Below are 23,492 nucleotides of genomic sequence, written 5' to 3'. Positions count from 1 at the left end.
AGGGAAAAAAAGATGCGTGTGGCAATCACAGGGGCATTTGTCTTCTTAGTGTAATAGGAAAAGTATATAGTAGGATACTTACTGACCGAGTTAGGGAAATAACAGAGGAATTAGTTGGTGAAGAACAGGGAGGTTTAGGAAGGGAAGAGGTTGTGTAGATCAGATATTCATTCAAAGGTCTTTAGTGGAAAAGTTTCTAGAGAAGGGGAAGAAATTGTATGTGGCCTTCATGGATTTGGAGAAGGCCTTTGGCAGTCCCTTGAGAGGTGGTGAAGTGGGCAATGAGAAAGCTTGGGATGGAGGAGTGGCTGGTTAAAGAGGTTATGGCCATGTATGTGGGTGTTTGCACCCAGATAAGAGTGAATGGAGATTTGAGTGATGAGTTCTCCGTGAATGTTGGTGTGCATCAGTGGTCAGTTTTGAGTCCCTTGTTGTTTGCCATGGTACTTGAAGCCCTCTCACATGACTTCAGAAATGGACTCCCATGGGAGATGTTGTATGCTGATGATTTGTGTTGATTGCAGAGAAGGAAAGGGAGGCAGAGGAAAGATTTAGGAAATGGAGAGATGGTGTGGGGTGCAAGGGCTTAAGAGTATATGCAGATAAAACAAAAGTGATATTAGGGTTGGTGTCAGTTCTGTTAAAGAAGAGGGAGAGTGGCCATGTGCAATTTGCTACAAGGATGTGGGAAGTAATTCCATCTTGTGCAGCGTTCGTGATAAGGGGGTGCGTAAGAGATGTAGTGGTATTAAAGGTAAACTGTGAGATAATGCTGATTTTATGTGTTCAGTATGTTGGGGAGAGCAGGTGAAGATTGTCAGGTGTGAAAGAATTGAACTTGCTGGTGAGTCTATTGAAAGTGTGGAAGAGTTTTGTTATTTGGGAAACACGTTATGTGCTGGAGGTGGGGCAGAAGCTAGCTCTGTGGCTAGGGTGAAAAGTAGTTGGAAGAAGTTCAGGGAGCTATTGCCTCTCCTGACACTGAAAGGGATCTCCCTGTATGCTAAGAGATCTTTGTATGCGGCATATGCTAGGAGTGTAATGCTGTATGAGAGTGAGACCTGGGCAATAATGGAAGTGGATATTTGCAGGCTCAAATGTACAGAAATTTCAATGATTAGGTGGATGTGCAGTGCATCCCTGAGTGCAAGGCATGGGGGGGGGGGCTAGGTTTATGATGGAAGAATTGAGAGGTAGGATGGGACTGGAGTGTATTGTTGTGATGAGGAGAGGTAGATTGAGATGGTTTGAGCATATGGGGATGATAGGGGATGATAATTGGATGAGAAAGTGAGAAGCGTTCATAATGGGGGTGGGGTTGCAAGGGGTAAACCGAAAAAGACAAGGGATGAGGTCATGAAGTTTGACCTAAGGGTTAAGGGACTGAAGAGGGAGGCTGCCAGAGATTGAGCGGTATGGAGAGCCACAATTAGGTGACCAAGGCCGAGGCATGCAAGCACGTTGGAGCCTTCAAAAAAGAAGGACAAGGAATGTGGAAAGAATTAAGGATATATATGGAGTAAATGGGAAGTTGCTGAATGCTGTGAAGAGTATGTATGAGGGTGCTAAGGCTGCAGTGCATGTGGATAGTGAACTGAGTGAATTTTTCTATCTGAATTTTGGACTGATACAGGGACGTGTCATGTTCCCATGGTTGTTCAATCTGCATATGGATGGGTTACACAAGAGTTACAAGGTAGGGCAGTGGATGTTGGAGTGATCCTAATAGGAGAGGGAAGTGTTTGGAAACTCCCTGTACTGATGTTTGCAGATAATACTGTACTGTCAAGTGAAGACAAAGGGGAACTGCAAGGCATGGTGAATGAGTCTGGGAGTGTGTGTAAGAAACGGAACCTAAAGGTGAATGTAACGAAGAGTAAAGTTATGGCCTTTGAAAGAAGTGAAGTCACTAAATGTATAATGAGGCTGGGTGACGTGTAAATGGAAAATGTGAGTGCAGTTAAGTACTTGGGTAGTGTGATGAGTAAGGATGGAAGAGGTGAAGTGCTTGAAAGGGAACAACAGGGAAGAAAGGTTGCTGATTCTTTGAAAGCAATGATAAGGAACTGGGAGGCGGATATGGAAGTAAAGAAGTCACTGCATGACAGTCGTGTGATACCAACTCTAACGTATGGAAGTGAAGCTTGACCTTGTTTGACGGACACAAGTCAAGAATGAGAGCAGTGGAAATGAGTTATCTGAAAGGAGCATGTGGAGTTACATGGAGAGACAGAATGACAACGAGGAAGTGCAGGAGTGCTGTGATGTGGATGTGATAAAAAGCATTAGGAGAAATACACTGAGGTGGTTTGGTCATGTGGAGAGGATGGAGAGCAAGAGACTAACGAGGAAAGTGTATGTGAGGTGGAGGGGGGGAAAGGAAGGGAGATGCCAAGGATGAGATGGAGGGATGGAGTGGAGAGGTATATGAGCGAGGGGGATGTGAACTGGAAGCAAGATAGTGAAGTGGCATTGGACACTGTGACATGGAGGTGATTTGTTTGTGGTCACCCCCTTACAGAATTGAGGCATCTGACAGTAGATAGATATAATAAGGGTAAAGAAATAATGAGTCCTTCCCATCATCATTATTGCATCACACATAAACATCCATCTTATTTACAATAAAATTCATTCACTTTCATGCCATACACACTTTAATTTATGAAAATACACTCATACTACCCTACAGTAACCTCTCATCTATGAAACAATATATGACAAATTATGTAATTTATCTAGTCTAAGGTGTCTGGTCAAACTCACATACATTTCTATCAAGTTTTCAAAATTCATGTCTGATTTTCTACTCTTATTGGAGCCAGGTACAGTACAATAGACATTATTTTAACATATATGCTTACCTATCTTCAGTAGTAGATAATCATATCTTTTTCTGATTTACTTGTCAATCTTAGCTTTCTTTCTCATCAATAAATTATCTTATTTTTTTCTTCCTCACTAGAAAGATAGTTTTCTCTCTGTTCACATGTCAGTAATATTTTTCTACTGTTCCAGCACCAGTCAATAATTTTTTTCCTCTTCTTCCTTATTAGTAATTTTCCTTTTCTCCCTTCCTGCATACTACCACTTTTCATCTCTTCCTTATCTTCTTGTTTTCCTATTGTATTTAGTCTCATCTTGTCCCTCTTCTTCCCTCTGCTTACTCAATACAGCCTGTACCGTATCCTATCAAACACTGAACATTCTCACTGACCATAGCACTTATACTGTGCTCAGTCATGGGGATGTGTTCAATAGCAGTTCTCATCATTCATCCTTACTGTTCTCATTCCCTTAGCCTCTCTGGGATAAGTTTGTGTGGCCCATCCACTGCAAATATCAACAAACTTATATTGTCTTACAAATCATGGACTGTACAGAAGAATAAGATGTGCAGCTACTCAAAATCATTTAAAAAAGTTTGGTTAGCTTGTACTGTACAATGCAGTATGATCACAAGGTGGTGTTTCTAGTACATGGTGAGACTGTTGTGATGTGCACACACTGAAAGAAGACCACATGACCCAGTGACTTCTCACTCTGCCCTTTCTTTCTGCTGGTCAATATTGAGAATTTCATTTTGCTCATTATCAGCTTACTAATAATGACTTACTGAACACTTGCAAGGCAATTATAATCCAATTCCAAGGTCTTCAATAACATTCATTCATTCATTATCCAATCCTACGTTGCCCCATGAGGAGCGTAGGAGCCCGGGGCTAGGCAAGTTGGTCCTGACATTTCAGATGCGAGTGACCAACCTCACTCATCTCTGAGTGGCATTACGCGAGCAATAAACTCATAAATTATATATGGGCCATAGGCCTACTCTGAAGTCTTCAATAACTCAAATTATATCATGGGTCATACTCAGGTCAATGCTGTGATGGGCCAGAAAAGGCTGCCTTTGTGACAGGGTCCACTGCTTTACGTCAATAGCACCTTGCCTTAAGCAAGTCGCACCACAGTAGATTTTGCATTATCTGTCACTTTTAGTCACTCATTAGTCATAGGAAAGTCAATCCAAAGTGAGCACTGCAACAAGTCAGCATGGGTGGCATCAATGAAAGAGGCCCTGCTACACCACCATAACACTGCAAGGCGGCACAAGTGTAACAATGAGACAACAACCCAAGTTGCTGTGTGGTTCAGTTGCCAGAGCTGAGAAAAGCAAACTGTCCCTTGGTGCATCGGTTGGCAAAGTGACCCTGTTGCCCACACTGAAAACAAATTAAAGTCTTAGTAATGCATCATCATCATCATCATCAAGCATCAACATCATCACAATCATCTAATCCTAATAAAGAAATTTTTAAAGTGCATACATTTCTAACAACTACAGTATATCAACATATGCTAATACAATTTTATTTCAAGAAAGTAACAAAATCATTCACTGACCTACCATCCAAATCTCAATTCTTAATTTCACATGATGCTGAGAAATCCATGTCTAAGCTTGTTTATTTTTATATTATCTGAGGAATGAACTAAAGAAAAAAAAAAAATGAAGAAGCAGTTCCCTCTCTCCCCTCTTGAGCTGTAGGAACAAGGTTGCTGTCCATCACATGTGGTGGGTGGGAGCATTATCATATCTCTGTGTCATTCCAGGAAGTTGGGTATCCAACTACCTGCCCTGGCAATGATTCACTAAGAAAATATGAGTGGTAATCTATAGTCAGACACCTTAATTCTGTAAGGGAAGGCCACAAACAAATCACCTCCATGTCACCCTGTCTCCTGTCATTTCGATGCCATCCCCCTCCCCTCAGCTCACATTCCCCTCTCTCATATACTTCTCCATCTCATCCTCAGTCTCCTCCTCCCTCTCCCCCCCTCCACCTCGCTCACATACACCTTCCTCGTCAGTCTCTCACTCTCCATACTTTCCACATGGGCAAACTACCTCAGTATATTTCTCCTAATGTTTTTCTATCACATCCACATCCACACCACGATGCTCCTTCACCTCCTCATTTGTCAGTCTATCTCTCCATTTAACTCCACATGCTCCTCTCAAATAACTCATTTCCACTGCTCTCACTCTTGCATCCCTTTCCTCTGTTCTCAAGGATAGCTCTACTAACCTTGTACAAGCTAAGAGGTTTCCTTCTACTGAATAACCGGCAGAGGCGACAATAAAATCCTAAGTTCACTGTCCGAAAAAATGCTATCTGCATCATACACACCACAAATTACCTTGTTTACATATGTATCACTGTCTGCCTCCCACAGCCATGGTGTATAGATTTTTCTTGGATGATCTTCCCCATAGAAATGGGTTTCACTGATTAACCATACATTACTGATCTCATAATTATTTGTTCTGTAGTTAAGCTAAATATAAACAAAACAGACAACAATGGCGAATTACCAGTAACTCGAATTCTTCCCGCTCCTTCTGGCACCTTGCCAAAAATCTTTCTAACAACTTTACCTCATCATCCTTCCCTCCTCTTTTCTACTCTGATGGTTCTGTAGCTATTTCTTCTACTGATAAAGCAGATCTCTTCGCACAGACTTTCTCCTCCAATTCCACCTTAGACGATTCCGGTGCTGTTCCTCCATCACTTCCCCCCTCTGACTTCCTCATGGCTGACATTAAAATTTCTTCAGTTGATGTATTTTCTGCCATTACTGGCCTCAGTACTAACAAGGCATATGGGCCTGATGGGGTCCCTCCTGTTGTTCTCAAAAACTGTGCTTCTGTGCTTACACCCTGCCTAGGCAAACTATTTCGCCTTTGTCTGTCAACTTGTACCTTTCCTTCTGGCTGGAAGTTTGCTCTCATTCAGCCAGTCCCAAAGAAGGGTGACCACTCCCAACCCTCCAACTATCGTCCAATTGCTTTAACGTCCTGTATTTCAAAAGTTTTCGAGTCAATTCTTAATAAAAAAATTTTAAGGCATCTTTCCTATCACAACCTTCTTTCCGATCGTCAGTATGGGTTCCGTCAGGGACGCTCCACTGGCGATCTTCTCACCTACCTTTCAGACTCCTGGTCATCCTCCTTTCGGGACTTTGGCGAAAGCTTTGCCATTGCACTTGACATCTCAAAGGCTTTCGATCGAGTCTGGCATAAATCTTTAATTTCCAAACTGCCCTCCTACGGTTTCTATCCTTCTATCTGTACCTTCATCGCTAGCTTCCTTTCTGGTCATTCTATAGCTGCTGTCGTAGGCGGCCATCGTTCTTCTCCTAGATCTATCAACAGTGGTGTTCCTCAGGGCTCTGTCCTATCACCAACTCTCTTCCTTTTATTCATCAATGATCTTCTAAGCTGTACATCTAACCCTATCCACTCATACGCTGATGACTCCACCCTTCACCTTTCCATTCGGTTCCCGCAACGCCCATCTCAACAGTTACTTCAAGAAACAAGGGATGAGGCTATGGCACACCTAATGTCTGACTTGGCTCATATCTCTGACTGGGGTAAAAATAATATGGTTGTCTTTAATGCTTCTAAGACTCAGTTCTTACACCTATCAACCCGACAAAATCTTCCACAGGTATACCCACTAATGTTTAATAATATTCAGATTAATCCTGCATCATCCTTGAACATGCTTGGGGTTTCATTTACTCGGGACTTATCTTGGAAAGATCATATTACATCTCTTGTAAAATCTGCTTCCAAGAGATTGGGTGTGCTAAGCCGACTCCGCTCTTTCTTTACCCCTGCACAATTGTTGACTCTATACAGGGGTTTTATCCGCCCCTGTGTGGAGTACAACTGTCATGTGTGGGGAGGCTCCCCACATACAGCTCTTCTCAATAGGGTGGAGTCAAAGGCTTTTCGTCTCATTAACTCTCCTCCTCTTACTGACTCCCTTCAACCTCTGTCTCTTCGCCGCACTGTTGCATCTTTATCTCTTTTCTATCGCTACTTTAATGGTCACTGCTCCTCTGAACTGTCTGCTTGCATTCCTCCACCTCTACGACGGGCGCGTAGCACCCGTCTGGCAGCAAACTCTCATCCCTTTTCTGTCCAACTCTCTAATGCAAGAGTTAACCGTTACTCCCAGTCTTTCATTCATGTAACAGGTCAGCTCTGGAACTGTCTCCCTCTGTCTGTATTTCCTCCTGCCTATGATCTCCAGTCTTTCAAACGCAGTGTGTCCAGGCATCTCAAAATGATCGGATCTTGAATTTGGCTCTCTATTGTATTTTGTTTTTCTCTTGGAGGGAACTGTTACTGCGGGCTCATGGCCTTTGGTTCCTTCTTCCTCGCATTAAAAAAAAAAAAAAAAAAAAAAAAAATCACTGACCTGATAATTGTTTGTTTTGTTCCAAAGCTCAATTTAAAGAAAACAGACAATAAAGACTATATTTTTGCATTCTGATCATTATAAAACATTTATGTAAAAGTAACCTCAGCATCATAGACTGAAACTTTGCTTATGATTTATATATATATATATATATATATATATATATATATATATATATATATATATATATATATATATATAAATACTGTACATATCTAGAGGTGGAAATTTATCAGCTAACAGTTCCCAAGAAAAAGGATGAAAGCTATAAAAAAAAAATAAAAAAAAATCCAGCACTGGCTGGCAACTGACCTTGAGGAATACATGAGGGATACTAGAGAGAACATCTGAACAACGAGGTACCAGAAAGAAGTGATTATAACATACCCTAATGAGGTTATGACTAACCTTGTGCAATATAAGAAGGGTGGAATACACAACACTTAACTGATCAGATGCTAGAAGACAGTGGTTATACCAAGCTTGCAAATGACCTTGAGAAATATGAGGAGGGTGGAATACATAACAAATGAATGAGGTGACACCACAAAGACCTAGTTATAACAAGTCTGAGACTGACCTTGAAAAATATAGAGGATGGAATAAAGTACCCCTGAATTATGAGATGCCAGAGGAAAGTGGTGACACTAAACCTGGTACAACAGACCTTAAAGCAGGTAATGTTGTCCATCTTGTTGCCGGTGTCCATGGCATTTGCCAGGTGGCTGTAGTTGGTGTCTCGCCCAGGTTGGTTCTTGGGACCACCAGATGCCAGGGTCTAAGGGAAGGAAGAAGGTTAAAAGTCAAAACAGTGTACCTCGGATTATCGATATGAAATAACTCATGAGGCCTTGAAGATTGCACTGTTTGAATGCTGGATAAGCAAAAATGATATTTCAAAATCTATGGTACAGTATTCAACTTCATTATCATCAACACTTTGACCTTATTCTCCATTACTTAAAGTGGGGTTGACAGGAACCAAAAGAGGAGAAAGAAAACAACAGCACAATCTAGTCTAATTTAATACTTTACTTCACTACCCAAATCAATAATCACCTAGACTTTTAATTAACTGATTGGATATGAAATAAGAGATATCAAAGGGCCACTGCTGATTAGATAAGAGGAAGGTAGGTAATGTGTTCCATGATCTGGGTGGCTGAATCTTGCAACTACTCTTCACAACTCATCAATAGAAAGTTAACACAAAGTTTGTTTATTATTTCCTTTGGGGAAAAAAAAAAAAAAAAAAAAAAAAAAAAAAAAAAAAAGGGTTAAAATTCACATGTCCAGCTACATCACCATCATCACCTAATTCAATGTTGCCCCATGAGGAGTGTAGGAGTCCGGGGCTAGGAAAGTTGGTCCAGGCATTTAAGATGAGAGCAACTAGCATCACTCATCCCTGAGTGGCATTACGTGAGCAATAAACCCCAACCACCCCTTGGATATAAACCTGCACTGGCTCAATCTGATTGGAGCACCTTAATTACCCACTAAACCACTACTGTAGGTGCCATAATTTGGTTAAATGGTTACCATCCTGCATAGTAAATGGTTTCCTGGTGCACAGGAAACCATTCAGTTTGTCACATACCACTGATACCAGTATATATATATATATATATATACTGTATATATATATATATATATATATATATATATATATATATATATGTATGTCCATCCATCCATCATCCAATCCTGTGTTGCCCCATGAGGAGTGTAGGAGCCCGGGGCTAGGCAGTTGGTCCCGAAATTTAAGATGAGAGTGACCAGCCTCACTTGCCCCTGAGTGGCATTACATGAGCAATAAACCCCAACCACCCCTTGGATATAAACCTGCACTGGCTCAATCCGACTGGAGCGCAATAATTACCCACTAAACCACCAGGCGCCAAAATTTGGTTATATGGTTACCACCCAATGTAGTAAACGGTTTCCTAGTGTACAGGAAACCATTTGGCTTGTCACTCAGTGTAGAGTCACCAACAGGCGGAAGAAAGAGGAAAGAATGAAGGAGAGAAAGACAGAAGAGGGAGTGTAAAGTTACCCGTAGGCAGAAGGACGAGGAAAGACTGAAGGAAAGAAAGACAGAAGAGTCTATCTATCTATCTATAGCCCGACGCCCTAATCCCGCAAAGGGTGGCCGCAGACAAAACGCCTCCAAGTCACTCTGTCATCCACCATTTGACTCCCCTCCCCCCAACTCACCCCCCCCTCCCTCATATACCTCTCAACTCCATCCCTCCACCTCATCCTCGGTCTACCCCTCCCTCTCCCTCCCTCCACCTCACCTACATACACCCTCTTAGTCAGTCTTTCATTCTCCATCCTCTCCACATGTCCAAGAGGATGGAAAGAAAAAAGGATGGAGGAGAAGAAAGGGCAGACACCCGAGAGCATCACTACATCGAGTGAGTGGATGGTGAGCGCCCCCACCTACCACAAATACGTTGTTGGAAGGACACAAGTCAAGAGTGAGAGCAGTGGAAATGAGTTATTTAAGAGAAGCCTGTGAAGTCACATGGAGAGACAGGCTGACGAATGAGGATATAAAGGAGCGTTGTGGTGTCGATGTGGATGTGATAGGAAGCGTTATGAGGAACACACTGAGGTGGTTTGGCCATGTGGAGAGGATGGAGGGTGAAAGACTGATGAAGAGAGTGTATGTGAGTGAGGTGGAGGGGGAATGAGGGAGGGGGAGGCTGAGGATGAGATTGAGGGATGGGGTGGAGAGGTATATGAGAGAAGGGGGTGTGAGTTGGGAGCAGGGCAGTGAAATGGCGGGGAACAGGGCGACTTGGAGGCGATTTGTTTGTGGCCACCCCAAACGGGATTGAGGCGTCTGGCAATAGATAGATAGGTGTTCTTTGTGTTCTGTGTAGCTTTGTTTCTTGTAAGATGGCAATGTGTATGTTTTGTTGTTTGGTGAATTGTGTGAGTTCTAGTTTTTTGGTGTTTATGCCATCTATGTTTAATTGAAGGATGTTTGTGTTGTGTGTGCAATGTGTGTTGGCTGCTGCAGCACGGGGGGTAGGTGGTGGTGTGGGTGGAGGGGAAGGGGTAGGAGAAGGTTGTGATGGAGGTAGGGGTTGGGGTGGATTAGGATGGGTTGGAGTGGGAGGGGTTGGGGGATTGGATAGTGTGGGAACACCAGCATTTTTTCCATGAATCTGTGCATCCCTGGAAGACTTCAGGCGTGATGGGCTTGAGCACCTCCTGCAATTCTATCTGGATCTCCTTGATCGAGTCAAATCGACGCCCTTTCAGTCGTAATTTCAGCTTGGGAAACAGGAAAAAGTCGCAGGGGGCAAGGTTAGGCGAATAGGGTGGATGGGGAGTGACTACCGTGTTAGTGGAAGCCAGGAACTGCCAGACAACAACTGATGTGTGGGCGGGGACATTGTCATGATGCAGGACCCAGTCCTTGTACTTCCACTGTTCTGGACGTTTGCGGCAGATGTTCTTCCTCAGACGCTGCAAAACTTCACAGTAACTCTTTCTGCTGACAGACTGACCAGGTGGGATGAATTCCTTGTGAACAGTCCCTTGGATACTGAAGAAAACGATCAACATCAACTTAGACATTGCTGCGAACTTGACGCGCTTTTTTCGGCCTCGGTGAATTGGGAGACTTCCATTGTGATGACTGCTGCTTTGTCTCCGGGTCATAACCGTGAACCCATGATTCATTAGCAGTTATGACCTTGGAGATGAAGGTGGCATTATCTCTGACCTGATTCTTGAGGTCCCTGCAAACTGCAACGCGATGTGTCTTCACCTTGTCACTCAGCAGTCCTGGCACAAATTTTGCAGCAATGTATCTCATGCCCAACACATCTGACAAAATGAGTTGCACACTCCCGTGCAAGTCCAACGATATCACGAACATCATGGATAGTTCGTCTACAATCTGCAAGGATAGCCTGACGAATATTTCCAATGTTTTCTGGTGTTGTTGCCATTGACGATCATCCAGAACGGTCATCGTCTTCAATGGACGTTCATCCTTCCTTGAACCGCTTGTACCAGGAAAATGTTCTGCTTTGGGACATGACATTGTCATCAAAGGCTTGCTGAAGCAACCAGTGAGTTTCTGCAGCCATCTTGTTGATCTTGAAGCAGAACTTAATGCAGGTTCTTTGTTCCGTGAGGTCCACCACAGCAAAACCGCCAAACCACCTAGGCCTACACACCACGTTACAATAGTAAGTGCAGCTCAACAACACGTCAGCTCACAGACACAGCTGGGGCCATACTGACGCACAAAGGGTGCTGCTGACACCTAGCAGCAAAAGGCAAAGCTGCAAACGGTTGGCTCCCCCTGTACAAATTACATCCAGTGGAAATGAGTTAACATCCATCCATAGGGGTTAGGTAACAGAGACACCCGCGTATGTCAAAAATCCGCGGATATCTGCTGCCCCCCTTAAAAACACCCCTGGACCCCCCTTAACCTTTTGGCTGCAGCGGTTGTGATGACAACATAATGACTGTGCTCATTGTGGACAAACAGGAAAAAATTGTGTTTTCAACTCATGTTTTAACCCACTTCTCGTTAATCATGAGAGCTAAAATTTTTGTCAGATAAACGTCAATCTTTCTACTATCGTTTGCAACAAACTGCATGTTCAGAAAACAATTTGAGAGAATACAAGGTATGTTTTGACTGTCTGATCCAGGAAATAGCCCAGAGAGGTGGAAATTTCCACCAAACCACAAGATTTTTTCCATACAAAATAGGGTTACAGCCACATTACCTTATCACAGTAATTGCAATAATAATAAAAACATAACACTTCTTGCCAGTCTCCTATGATTCTGTTACGATATTCCAATGTTTGCGTTAAGACCAGTGAAACAGTAGCGATGTGAGGAAAATCATTACAAACGTTATCAAACTTCATGAATGACTTTTATTAACACTTACTTTTTATAAAGCTTATTGATATAATGTCATGAGTCATTTCACAGCATTGCTGCACAGTTTGCAACCGCAAAAATGTTTGCTAGCAAATGCATTTAGCATCATGACTTCTCTGATTATCGCAAAAACATCACTAAATCACTTGTATTTTATTACAGTAATTCACCATATAATATAAAATAACACTTTCAGTCACTCTCATATGACTTCAGTGCAATTTGGGTGCGTATAGTTTTGTGTTATTTACCAGAGAGAGAGAGGGGAAGGAGGGTAGTAAACTGGTTCAGACCAGCTCATCGAGGGGGACGAGAGAGAGAGAGAGAGAGAGAGAAGGGGGGGGAGGGTAGCAACCCGGTTTAGACCAGCTTATTGAGGGTACATGGAAGAAAGAAATACTCCCAACCAGCCCGTCCTAACTATTCCCCTGATGAATTAATGGCATTAATAAATGAAGTGGCCAAAAGGAAGTGATATATTTGATTCACTGGACAATGCCATCACTAAAACAGCCATGAACTGTGCCTGGGATAATGTTATATTTGCAGTGAACAGTGTCAGCAGAGTTCAGCGAGATAAAATGCTTTAGTGAATCTGGCCTGGTACAGTAACCACCTGTGGATATTTAAAACTGTTTATGTTATATCCACCCGCAGATATTTAAAATTGTGTATGCTAAAAACTGGAACTTTTTGGTAGCACCTCGTACAAACACACACACACACACACACACACACACACACACACACACACACACACACACACACACAATACAATATATGGATCCTGGCATACGGTCTAGGGCCATGGCCCTATCAACCCTCCCCTAAATACAGTAGATGCTCAATTTAACGAACACCGATTTAGTGGAAACCCGAGATAATAGAATATTTTTTCCAGGTATTTTTGCCCTATTTAACAGAAAATTTCTGTTAAATCGAGCATAATTCCATTAAGGAAATTCCGTACACAATAATGCATTTCTTGGGGAATTATGTATGGGTTCAGACTGCTGTGTGTAGCACTGGCAGTTGGCATAGTTTGCTAGGTTTGGGTTATCTCCAAGGATTTAGTGGAATATAGCTCAAAATACTGGAAAAATATCCTTCATATGGAGCATTGGTTACAGAGCTTGATTTACTGGAAAATTCGAGGTAACAGAATGGGGGTTGGCTTAATCAGTTCGTTAAATTGAGCATCTACTGTACAGCCCTGGAGCAAAGCTTAAACAAACAAACCATGATAGTTGCGTTGTGTTCACGCAGCTCTGGATTGGCCACATAGCACTTGGATGCCTTGTGACCAGCCTCACCACAAAAATGACACAGGAACAGCTGAGGCTTCTTGTGAGGCAGCGTCTTGTCATCCATTACTTGTGGTAGCTCGAACCGTGGGCTAAGGAGCGGAAACAGATAGAAATGAGCTTACTGGGCTGTCTTTTTGTCTATCTACGTACCTCATCATCCAAACCTTTTTTCCCACGTACATGTGGAGTGGGGTAGGACCATGAGTCAAGGAAAGATATGGCCTGAAAGTGAATTAATTAACAGGATGCCTAGTGTAATGGGCCACACAATAAGAAACATATCATTCAAGCCCTCACAACTCTGGCTTCAACTCATTTTAAAACCAGCTGCAGATTTTTTTGTGTGTGTTCATAACAATACTGTAGTAGTTGTAGAATAGTAGTAGTAGTAGTAGCAGTACTAATCACAGCAGTCGTATTATAGTACTACTATGACTGATACTAATCATGACAGTAACAACAACAACAATAATAATAACTAAAAAATGGATATTGCCATTAACAATTTCAATAACTCACCTTATGACAAGGTGATCCATCTTGTACATGTGATCTCAGTACATAAAAAACAAACAAATCTTGAACTTTAATAATAATAATAATAATATTAATAATAATAATAATAATAATAATAATACAAGTAATAACAATAAGCCATCCATCATCTGCTCCTGTGTCGTCCCATGAGGTGCGTAGGAGCCAGGGCTAAGCAAGTTGGTCCTGACAGTTGAGAGTGACCAGCCTCACTCATCCTTGAGTGGCATTACGTGAGCAATAAACCCCAACCACCCCTTGGATAGATACCTGCACAGGTTCAATCTGATTGGAGCGCCTTAATTTAATTGCCCACTAGAACCACCAGGTGCCATAATTTGGTGTTATGGTTACCACCCAGCATAGTAAATGGTTTCCTGGTCTACAGGAAACCATTTGGCTAGTCACTCAGTGTATAGTCACCCATTGGCAGGAGGAGGAGGAAAGAATGAAGGAAATAAAGACAGAAGAGGAAGGAAGGAAGCAAAAGAGGAAAGGGCAGTCACTCGAGAGCAGCACTACATCAAGGGAATGGATGGTAAGCATCCCCACATACCTCCTAAATAATAACAATAATAATAATTTGTGGCAGGTGAGGGCACTCACCATCCACTCACTCAATGTAATGCTGCTTTGGGTGTCTGCCATTTCCTCCCTCCCTTCCTCTTCTGTCTTTCTTTCCTTCATTCTTTCCTCTTCCTTCTGCCTACAGGTGACTTTACACTCCCTCTTCTGTCTTTCTTTCCTTCATTCTTTCCTCTTCCTTCTGCCTATGGATGACCCTACAATTAGTGACAAACCAAATGGTTTCCTGTACACCAGGAAATCATTTACTATGCTGGGTGGTCACCATATAACTAAATTATGGTGCCTGGTGGTTTAGTGGGTTTAAGCACTCCAATTGGACTGAGCTGATGCAGGTTTATATCCAAGGGATGGTTGGGGTTTATTGCTCACATAATGCCACTCAGGGATGAGTGAGGCTGGTCACTCTCATCTTCACTGTCAGGACCAACTTTCCTAGCCCTGGACTCCTACACTCCTCATGGGGCAACATAGGAGTGGATGATGGATGGAAGGGTAATACTGTGAACAACATAACTCACCCCTGGTATACTGAGTTCTAATAATAATATAATAATAATAATAATAATAATAATAATAATAATAATAATATTAATAATAATAATAATAATAATGATTAGAGCAACAACTGTTAATCCGTTAATTTGATTACAAAGGCTTTAACATACAGCACTTGCATTCATCTGCCTTGGTCAATAAATGGCAACTCTCCATTCTGCTCGATCTCCAGCAGTCTCTCTATTCCACGATTGGAATAAACAAAAGGTGAAGGTGGACCACAAACCCTGCCCACACTGCCCTAAGCCCAGGTGAGGGGAATGGGGACAGCTCTAGTCCCATCCCAGCCCAAAGCCACACCAACAGAGCCTGCCCTTGCTGACATCAAGCCCTGTGTTATAGCAGGAAATGATTTGGTGTGTGAAGTGCAATCACTGTAGTGTATGCTGGAGAGTTAGCGAAAAATACTCAGGAAAGTAGGCTGGCCTACTCTGTGTTAGCAACTGAAAAAGGTCATCAGAGGGGAACAGTAAGGAGACAGTCCTGAGGGATAGTGAAACAGGCACTGCAGCTCTCCCTAGCATCAGGTTTCCCATCCTCCTTTGAAGTACCGTCGTGACTGCCTGGAGCTACGGCCCACTTTTTACAATCAAAATATTATACCCTGTAATAGTAACAATAATACAGTAATAATAAAATAATAATAATAAAAATGGTAATGGCTAATACACTGATGCAACACTATGGCACTCACTGCATAAATTTACAGTTGGGTCCATCTGGACAGAATCCTGAGAAGTAGTTCATACAGAGGACACGTCGAACGTGTCGGTTGCGGCACTGGGGCCCGTGGCGACAGAACCCACGGTCGTACCATGGACAGTCCTTCATCTTCATGTCAGGGTTGATGTGCAGGAATGGACACTCCTTGTTGTGGCAGGCATCTGGAGGGGAGGAAAGGATTGTGCTTAATGGTCGTCATAATCATCTTCCTCTTCTTCCTATTCTTCATCATCATCATCATCATTATCACCATCATCATCATCAAACATTAATCTTTTAAGTGCAAACAGCAAACAAGATCTAAAAACCATCATCATAAATGATTTTCCAATATAAGAGTGGGCAGGATCTTGAAGTAAATATTGTAAATATCCTACACTACCTTCTCAAGTGCCAATATAGATGGCAAGCAAGAATAAAGAAATCATCCACATCATTCTTGTCTTACCTTCATGGGTAAACATGGCACGTAATATCTAGAAACTACTCTCATCTAATCCAATCTATGTTAGTGTAAAGGCTAGGCAGAATCAAAATATCAACATCACCATCATTTTGTTGTCTATTCCTGCTTGTCAATGATATGGGAGGAGTAGGCCCAAGAAATCATCATCATCACCATCATATCCAACATTTTACAGTTCAAACAACGGGTAGGACTGACAAATCAGTTATTATCCAATCCTCTTTTGCCCTATCAGGAGTGTAGCAGACCTGGACTAAGCTACTGAATCCTGACATTTGAGGTGAGGTTCATCAGTATCACTTGCCTCTGAATGGCAAAAGGTGAGCAATAAACTTCAACCATTCCTCCTATATAAACCTGTACAAGTTTGATCTGCTTGGACTGCCAAAACCCACCATACCACCAGACATCAAGAGACAATATGGTTACCATCCAATATAGTAAATGAGTTCCGGTTTCTTGTTAACAGGAAGCCATATGGTTGTCACTCAGTGTAGAGTCACCAGAAGGCACCAATACATCAAATGAATGGATGGTGGGCACCCCCACCAACCACTCCATAAATCATTACTATATTAATCACTGCTTTAACTGTAGTAACACACAATCTCAGCTTCTCATATAGTTTCACCAAAAGTGGTAAGATCCAGAAATCACCATCTTAGCTTCCCAAATAGGGTGGATATGACTCTTTTATTTCTTTTCTGAGATGAAAGTACAAAATGGATAGAGTAAGCAGCTAGGATTAGGCAGTATTGGCTTGGATAATGGTGAGTGGTGGGACAGGAAGAAAGGAGTTCACTCTTTGAAGACTGGTGCTATAGATGAGGCTTGTATTGATGAAGGAATGGCTTACACCAAATATTCTTCAAGGACAACACAAACAAGTAGGAAAAAGGCAAGTGGTAACAATTAAATAGGTCACTGATACATTCATTTACTTCTCAGACACATCTTGAAACAAATTATCTGCTAAAATCATCTATTCACCATTTAGTCACAAGCTTTATTCTTTGAGGACATGGTCATAAACAAATCAGTGTTTCATCCTGTCCTCCACCATCAGGCTGCCTTTCCTTCAACTCTTAACATCCTCATTCATATACCTCTCCACCCCATGCTTAGCCTTCCCCTCCCCCTGTCTCCCTCCATCTCACTCATATACTCCGTACTCTCTCCTATTCAATCTTCTATTTATTATATTATGCTTTGTGTGCATGCATACATGCATGAATGCATGCATGAGTGTGTGTGTGTGTGTGTGTGTGTGTGTGTGTGTGTGTGTGTGTGTGTGTGTGTGTGTGTGTGTGTGTGTGTGTGTGTGTGTGTGTGTGTGTGTGTGAGAGTGCATGCATGCGAGCGTGCATGTGTGTGTTTGTATCACAGCTGAAGCTGAAAAACTGGTTTCAATGAAATGTGGCAGAATAGTTGAAACTGGGTCACAGGTGGCCCATTTCAATTCCATTTTGTTTGAAATTTTCTAAAGGAGTGCTTTGCCCCCTAATAATTGTCACACAGGAGTAAGATTACACAGAAATTGAGGTGGGGCATTCTGTGAGTTTCATATTTGCCGTAGAAGCACATGCTCCTGTGTTGATGCTTAAATAGTTGGTTTCGAGCAAAGCGAAGTGAGGTTCAGAAATGACTCTCATTTGGGCACGTGCTGAGTGGCCTGACAGGGCCATGAGAGGCTTGTACAGTACTATAATTGCTTGGGGTTCCCCCCCCAAAAAAAATAAAGTAATTAAAGCGAGGCTGAAGGTATGACTGGAAAAATAAGAACGTAAGTAAATGGGATGAAGTATCAGTGCAAGAAAAAGAGCTAGTGTAAGAGTGATAGGAAGCGTTATGAGGAACACACTGAGGTGGTTTGGCCATGTGGAGAGGATGGAGGGTGAAAGACTGATGAGGAGAGTGTATGTGAGTGAGGTGGAGGGGGGAAGAGGGAGGGGGAGGCTGAGGATGAGATGGAGGGATGGGGTGGAGAGGTATATGAGAGAGGGGGGTGTGAGTTGGGAGCAGGGCAGTGAAATGACGGGGGACAGGGCGACTTGGAGGCGATTTGTTTGTGGCCACCCCAAACGGGATTGAGGCGTCTGGCAATAGATAGATAGATAGATAGTAAGAGAGAGAAAAGACAACATGTGGTGTGGAAAAAAATGGTACTAAACATCTGTGGGATAAAGAAGGAAATGGAAGATTGAGTGGAACAGTGCACTAGTGAGGGAGTGAGACAAAAACAGCATGTGGAATGCAGGAGCACAAAGGAACAGCACAATTGCAAGGGATATTGTAAGGATAAACAGAGGAAAGCATCACAGAAAATGCTGATTAATATTTCTGTTACTAACAAGCATGTTATATCCTATAAACTGGTACTATATAATTAGTGTTAAGTAGCTGTTTACAGATGTTGAATGAACACGGCCCACTGCACGTACAGTACTGCATTACGCAGTACCTTATGGGTCAATGGGTGCTGAAAAGGGAAGCTTTCACACAGTGGCGCTGATATAATTAAGTAACCTGTCCATTCCTGAAAAGCGAATGGTGCACTCCTGTAGAAGGAAAGCTTCAGCCTTTTGTCCAATGGGTTAATGTCCTGATTAGCACTAGGTGACAAGAACAAAAATCATTATACTCTACTGTACAATACTGACAGTTAGATGGATGAATCAATACATGATTCATTTCAATTAGAAACTGGCAATTACTGATAGAGCATACTTTTATGATCTTTTCCTACTTTTGGATCCTATCCATCCCATGCATAAAGTAATTTCTAAGAGTTACTGTTGAAGATGTACACCAGAAAATCCTGCTGCAAATGTTCAGAAATCAATAGTACAGTGCTGCATTGTGTGAGTTATGTCCCAACACAGGGCCTCTGCACACTTCCTTCCCTACTCAGTAATGACACTTCCTCCAATGCCATATGAACCTTCCACATTCTCTGTCTCTGAGAGGTCTCCCTGAGATGATTAATACTGTCTGCTGGTATCAGCATAAAATTCAAAAATATTATTTTACTGATGGCCATGATGAAAATTATTTCAATGGCTTTATTATGACAGATTTCCTCAGAGCAGAAAATAATTACAGCTGTATCTATAAAAAAAAAAAAAAAAAAAAAAAAAAAAAAAAAAGTGTGGGCGGGGGGGATTGACATACTATGCATATTAAAGTAGTGTGAATGTTCCTTATAAAATATCTAAAGCATTTTATATCATGAACACAACTTCAAATATCCATCCATCCATCCATCACCCAATCCTACATTGCCCCATGAGAAGCATAGGAGCCCGGGGCTAGGCAGTTGGTCCTGACATTTAAGATGAGAAGTAGTAACCTACTGTAAATTTTAAAAACATGAATTCCATCACCAATGTATCTGATATCTGATCTACTTTCTTTACAATGGAAAAACTTCCAATTCTCACATTAACAACATTATGAGCACCTACTGGACATATGGTACATCTGACAATTAACAAATATTCAAGTGCATGCCCTTCTAATCCCAAAGACCATTAAAACTATATATGGGTTCTTTCAAGATTAGTAATGTACATTATTTTATACTGCTTAAACTTACATTAAGTACACATGGCACATCTACAGACACTCTCACAATTTTATGACCTCACATTATCACTCAGTAGGTTCTGGTAGTGACATAAACCTAAGATGAATAAACTGGTAACTAATAAAGTATTACTATAAATACAACACAACAAACAAGCAAAATATGTTGAAATATAATTATATACTGGTACTCACTAAACCTGGAGTAGAAATAACATTCAGGCATCTTGGACATATCATATTCATGGAGAAACTCGCACTGGTCCCCCTTCTTGCACAGTCCTCGCAGCCAATGTTTACACACTACTGTTCTGTCCCCACGCACATGACGGAACGGACAGTTGACACTCTTGTTGCAGCTGCCACGCATATAGAAAGTACACACTGCTGCTATGGACTCTGGAAATAAAGTAACATTTTCAAAAAGAGAAGCACTATACTTGTTGCATTAGTATATCACAGTACAATAAAGTAAAGTATCACTATCTATCTATCTATTGCCAGACGCCTCAATCCCGTTCAGGGTGGCCACAAACAAATCGCCTCCAAGTCACCCTGTCCCCCGCCATTTCACTGCCCCGCCCCCAACTCACATCCCCCTCTCTCATATACCTCTCCACCCCATCTCTCCATCTCATCCTTGGCCTCCCCCTCCCTCTTCCCCCCTCCACCTCACTCACATACACTCTCTTCGTCAGTTTTTCACCCTCCATCCTCTCCACATGGCCAAACCACCTCAGTGTATTCCTCCTAACGCTTCCTATCACATCCACACCCACACCACAACGCTCCTTTATATCCTCATTTGTCAGCCTGTCTCCCCATGTGACTCCACAGGCTCCTCTTAAATAACTCATTTCCACTGCCCTCACTCTTGACTTGTGTCCTTCCAGCAACGACCAAGTTTCACTTCCATACGTTAGAGTTGGTATCACAATACTGTGTGTCCAAGCATCTCAAAATGATCGGATCTTGAATTTGGCTCTCTACTGTATTTTGTTTTTCTCTTGGAGGGAACTGTTACTGCGGGCTCATGGCCTTTGGTTCCTTCTACCTCGCATTAAAAAAAAAAAAAAAAAAAAAATTTAGTACCTTCTTCACTTCCCTGTTTCTTATCACTGCTTTCAAGGAACCAGCAACCTTTCTTCCCTGCTGTACCCTTTCAAGCACTTCACCCTCCAAACCTCCATCCTTACTCATCACACTACCCAAGTACTTAAACATACTCACATTTTCCAATTCCTCACCGTCCAACCTTGCTGTACATTCACTGACTTCACCTCTCTCAAAGACCATCACTTTACTCTTCCCTACATTCATCTTTAGATTCCATTTCTTACTAACTCTCCCAAACTCATCCACCAAGCCTTGCAGCTCTCCTTCGTCTTCACTCAACAACACAGTATCATCTGCAAACGATAGTACAGGGAGTTTCCAAACACTACCCTCTCTCACCAGGGCTACTCCAACATCCACTACCTTACCTTGTACCTCTTTTACTTCCCCATCCATGTACAGACTGAACAACCATGGAGACATGACACATCCCTGTTTCAACCCAACCTTCAAAGAGAAAAATTACTTTGAAAATGAAACATGGCCGAAATGAGCAAAGTAAGCCAAAATTGAGATATTAAAATTAATTCTTCAATTTCCCAACTAATGCATTTGCAACAGCTTTCACTTGAATTTTCCTTCCCTATTTATTGTGCAGGATGTTTCTATTCAACCCAGACAGCTGGGTCTGATTAATGGCAGACATTTAATATTGTCCTTCAACACTTTTAAAAAGGTGTGGAAACACTGAAACTTGAAAATGCCATCAAAAAATACTTAAAGAATCCCATAAAGGGCTTCAGAAATCCATTTTAACCCCTACTTTACCGAAAATGTGTTTTGATGTACCCCCATACATCAACTGTAAACACCCGTGAGACACCGGAACCGCTACCGTGGTATGCTGGTACACCCTCTAATGAATTGCAGCTTATGGGCCTTAGGGTAGCCCGGTAAGGCTGTTTCTGAGGACCTCGTGTTAGCAACAGCTCTGTGTTTTGACAACAAAGACTGTGACGAAGTTCTGACGAATTCTGACATCATAAGATACGTCATGACTGAGTTACGGTGGCACCAATGGCTTACTCACTCATCTGTGATGTAACCTCTTTTAGACCAATCATTATTTTATTTATAATTTCTACTATAGATATCGTACTATATTTTCTGCTGACATACGGCAAAATTTACACCCCTTGGCCTGCCTGAGAGAGTCAGTTACCAAGCACTTGACCACGAGAGAGGGTGTACAGGATATTTTTCTCTCATGGCGTCTCTGGCAGATTCCGATAGTGACAAGTTTATTCCTCATGAGGATACTTATTTAGATGTATCAGAGGATGATGCAGCAGTGTTTGATGTGTCAGTAGATGAATGTGATCCTGAAAATGATAGCGAGGTTGATGTGAGTGAGAAGGAGGAGGAAATTAGTAGCGAGCTTAGTGACGCTGCACTCTTAGCAACAAGTGGGTCAAGGTCGCCATCACCATCACATGTGTCCACACACTTCATGCACAGCTTACGAGGTAAATAAATAAGCCATCCATCTGTGAAGGACATTTTTTTCAATCCAGTTTGTACAGTAGTTACCTGGGTAACAGTACTTCAGCATAAGATATGTAAACTTATATACCGTAATGATTTATTTTATAATCTTTTTTTTTTTTTATTACCAACATCATGCTGGGTGTATGTGATCATCAGTATACAAACAAATCACTAAGAGTGAATAGTTTCGACATGGCAAAAAGTATACACTACCCCTCAAACTATGGGAGGGGGAGCTAGCAGGTCAGTATGGGGGGTAAACTGAATGTTTACATTGGGGGGAGGGGTTGGTAAAGAAGGGGTTAAGGTGGTCCTCTGTCTCCTTGAGAATTACCAGTTTCTCCAGTAATACCCCCTGCCTTGACATGTACTGATGTTTCCCACACCTTAAAAATTACAAAAATATAGAAAACAAGGGACAAGAGGAAGTGAATCACTTGGATATTTCTGCTGCTTGAACTAAACCACATTTTACCTGACAAAGCTTCTCTCCAGTATTTGCCCCTGCCTCTACATGTACTGGAAAAATATAAATATATTAAAAATACTAGCTAATGCACTGACTGTCCATGCCAGGGAAAGGAAGCATCTGGGCTCCCACTTGCTCCTCCAGCTGAGTCTCTATGTCGAAGGTTATCTTGTCCACGTTGGCCACAATCACCTCCATTTTCAAGCTGCGTAATTAGTATCAATGTATTTCTTCAATTCTGAGCCGTTTCGAAGTAATTTTGACAACTACCTCAAATCCCTCCCGTCTTCGGCGTTTGTTATGGTTCCGTAGATGCATAACGAACTTAAAAAAGTTTTCAGTCAGAGGATGGATTGTGGTAAAAAGTTTTATTATTCCCTTGGCTAATATGGTTTACAAATTATGTAACACTTTTTAGATTAGTAAAAAAATAAACTCACAATTTACAATTTTCG

At 41.9% G+C, this 23,492-nt stretch overlaps 1 protein-coding gene across 1 annotated transcript; it reads right to left on the bottom strand.

Moving 5' to 3' along the window:
- Positions 1-3,800: 3,800 nt before the first annotated feature.
- On the bottom strand, positions 3,801-23,313 carry Clp (Cleavage and polyadenylation specificity factor subunit 4). The gene is made up of 6 exons (XM_080274183.1): positions 23,133-23,313; positions 20,160-20,363; positions 15,885-16,074; positions 13,446-13,602; positions 7,945-8,055; positions 3,801-4,223 (listed from the first exon to the last, which is right to left on the bottom strand). The coding sequence occupies exons 1-6, from the start codon at positions 23,233-23,235 to the stop codon at positions 4,152-4,154; spliced, it is 837 nt and encodes a 278-aa protein (XP_080130309.1). The 5' UTR covers positions 23,236-23,313; the 3' UTR covers positions 3,801-4,151.
- Positions 23,314-23,492: the final 179 nt, after the last annotated feature.

This window comes from Coenobita brevimanus, chromosome 57 (assembly GCF_032717465.1).
Source record: "Coenobita brevimanus isolate Jiangsu-jjx chromosome 57, ASM3271746v2, whole genome shotgun sequence".
NCBI lineage: Eukaryota > Metazoa > Arthropoda > Malacostraca > Decapoda > Coenobitidae > Coenobita > Coenobita brevimanus.
This window is presented reverse-complemented; position numbering and strand designations above follow the sequence as displayed.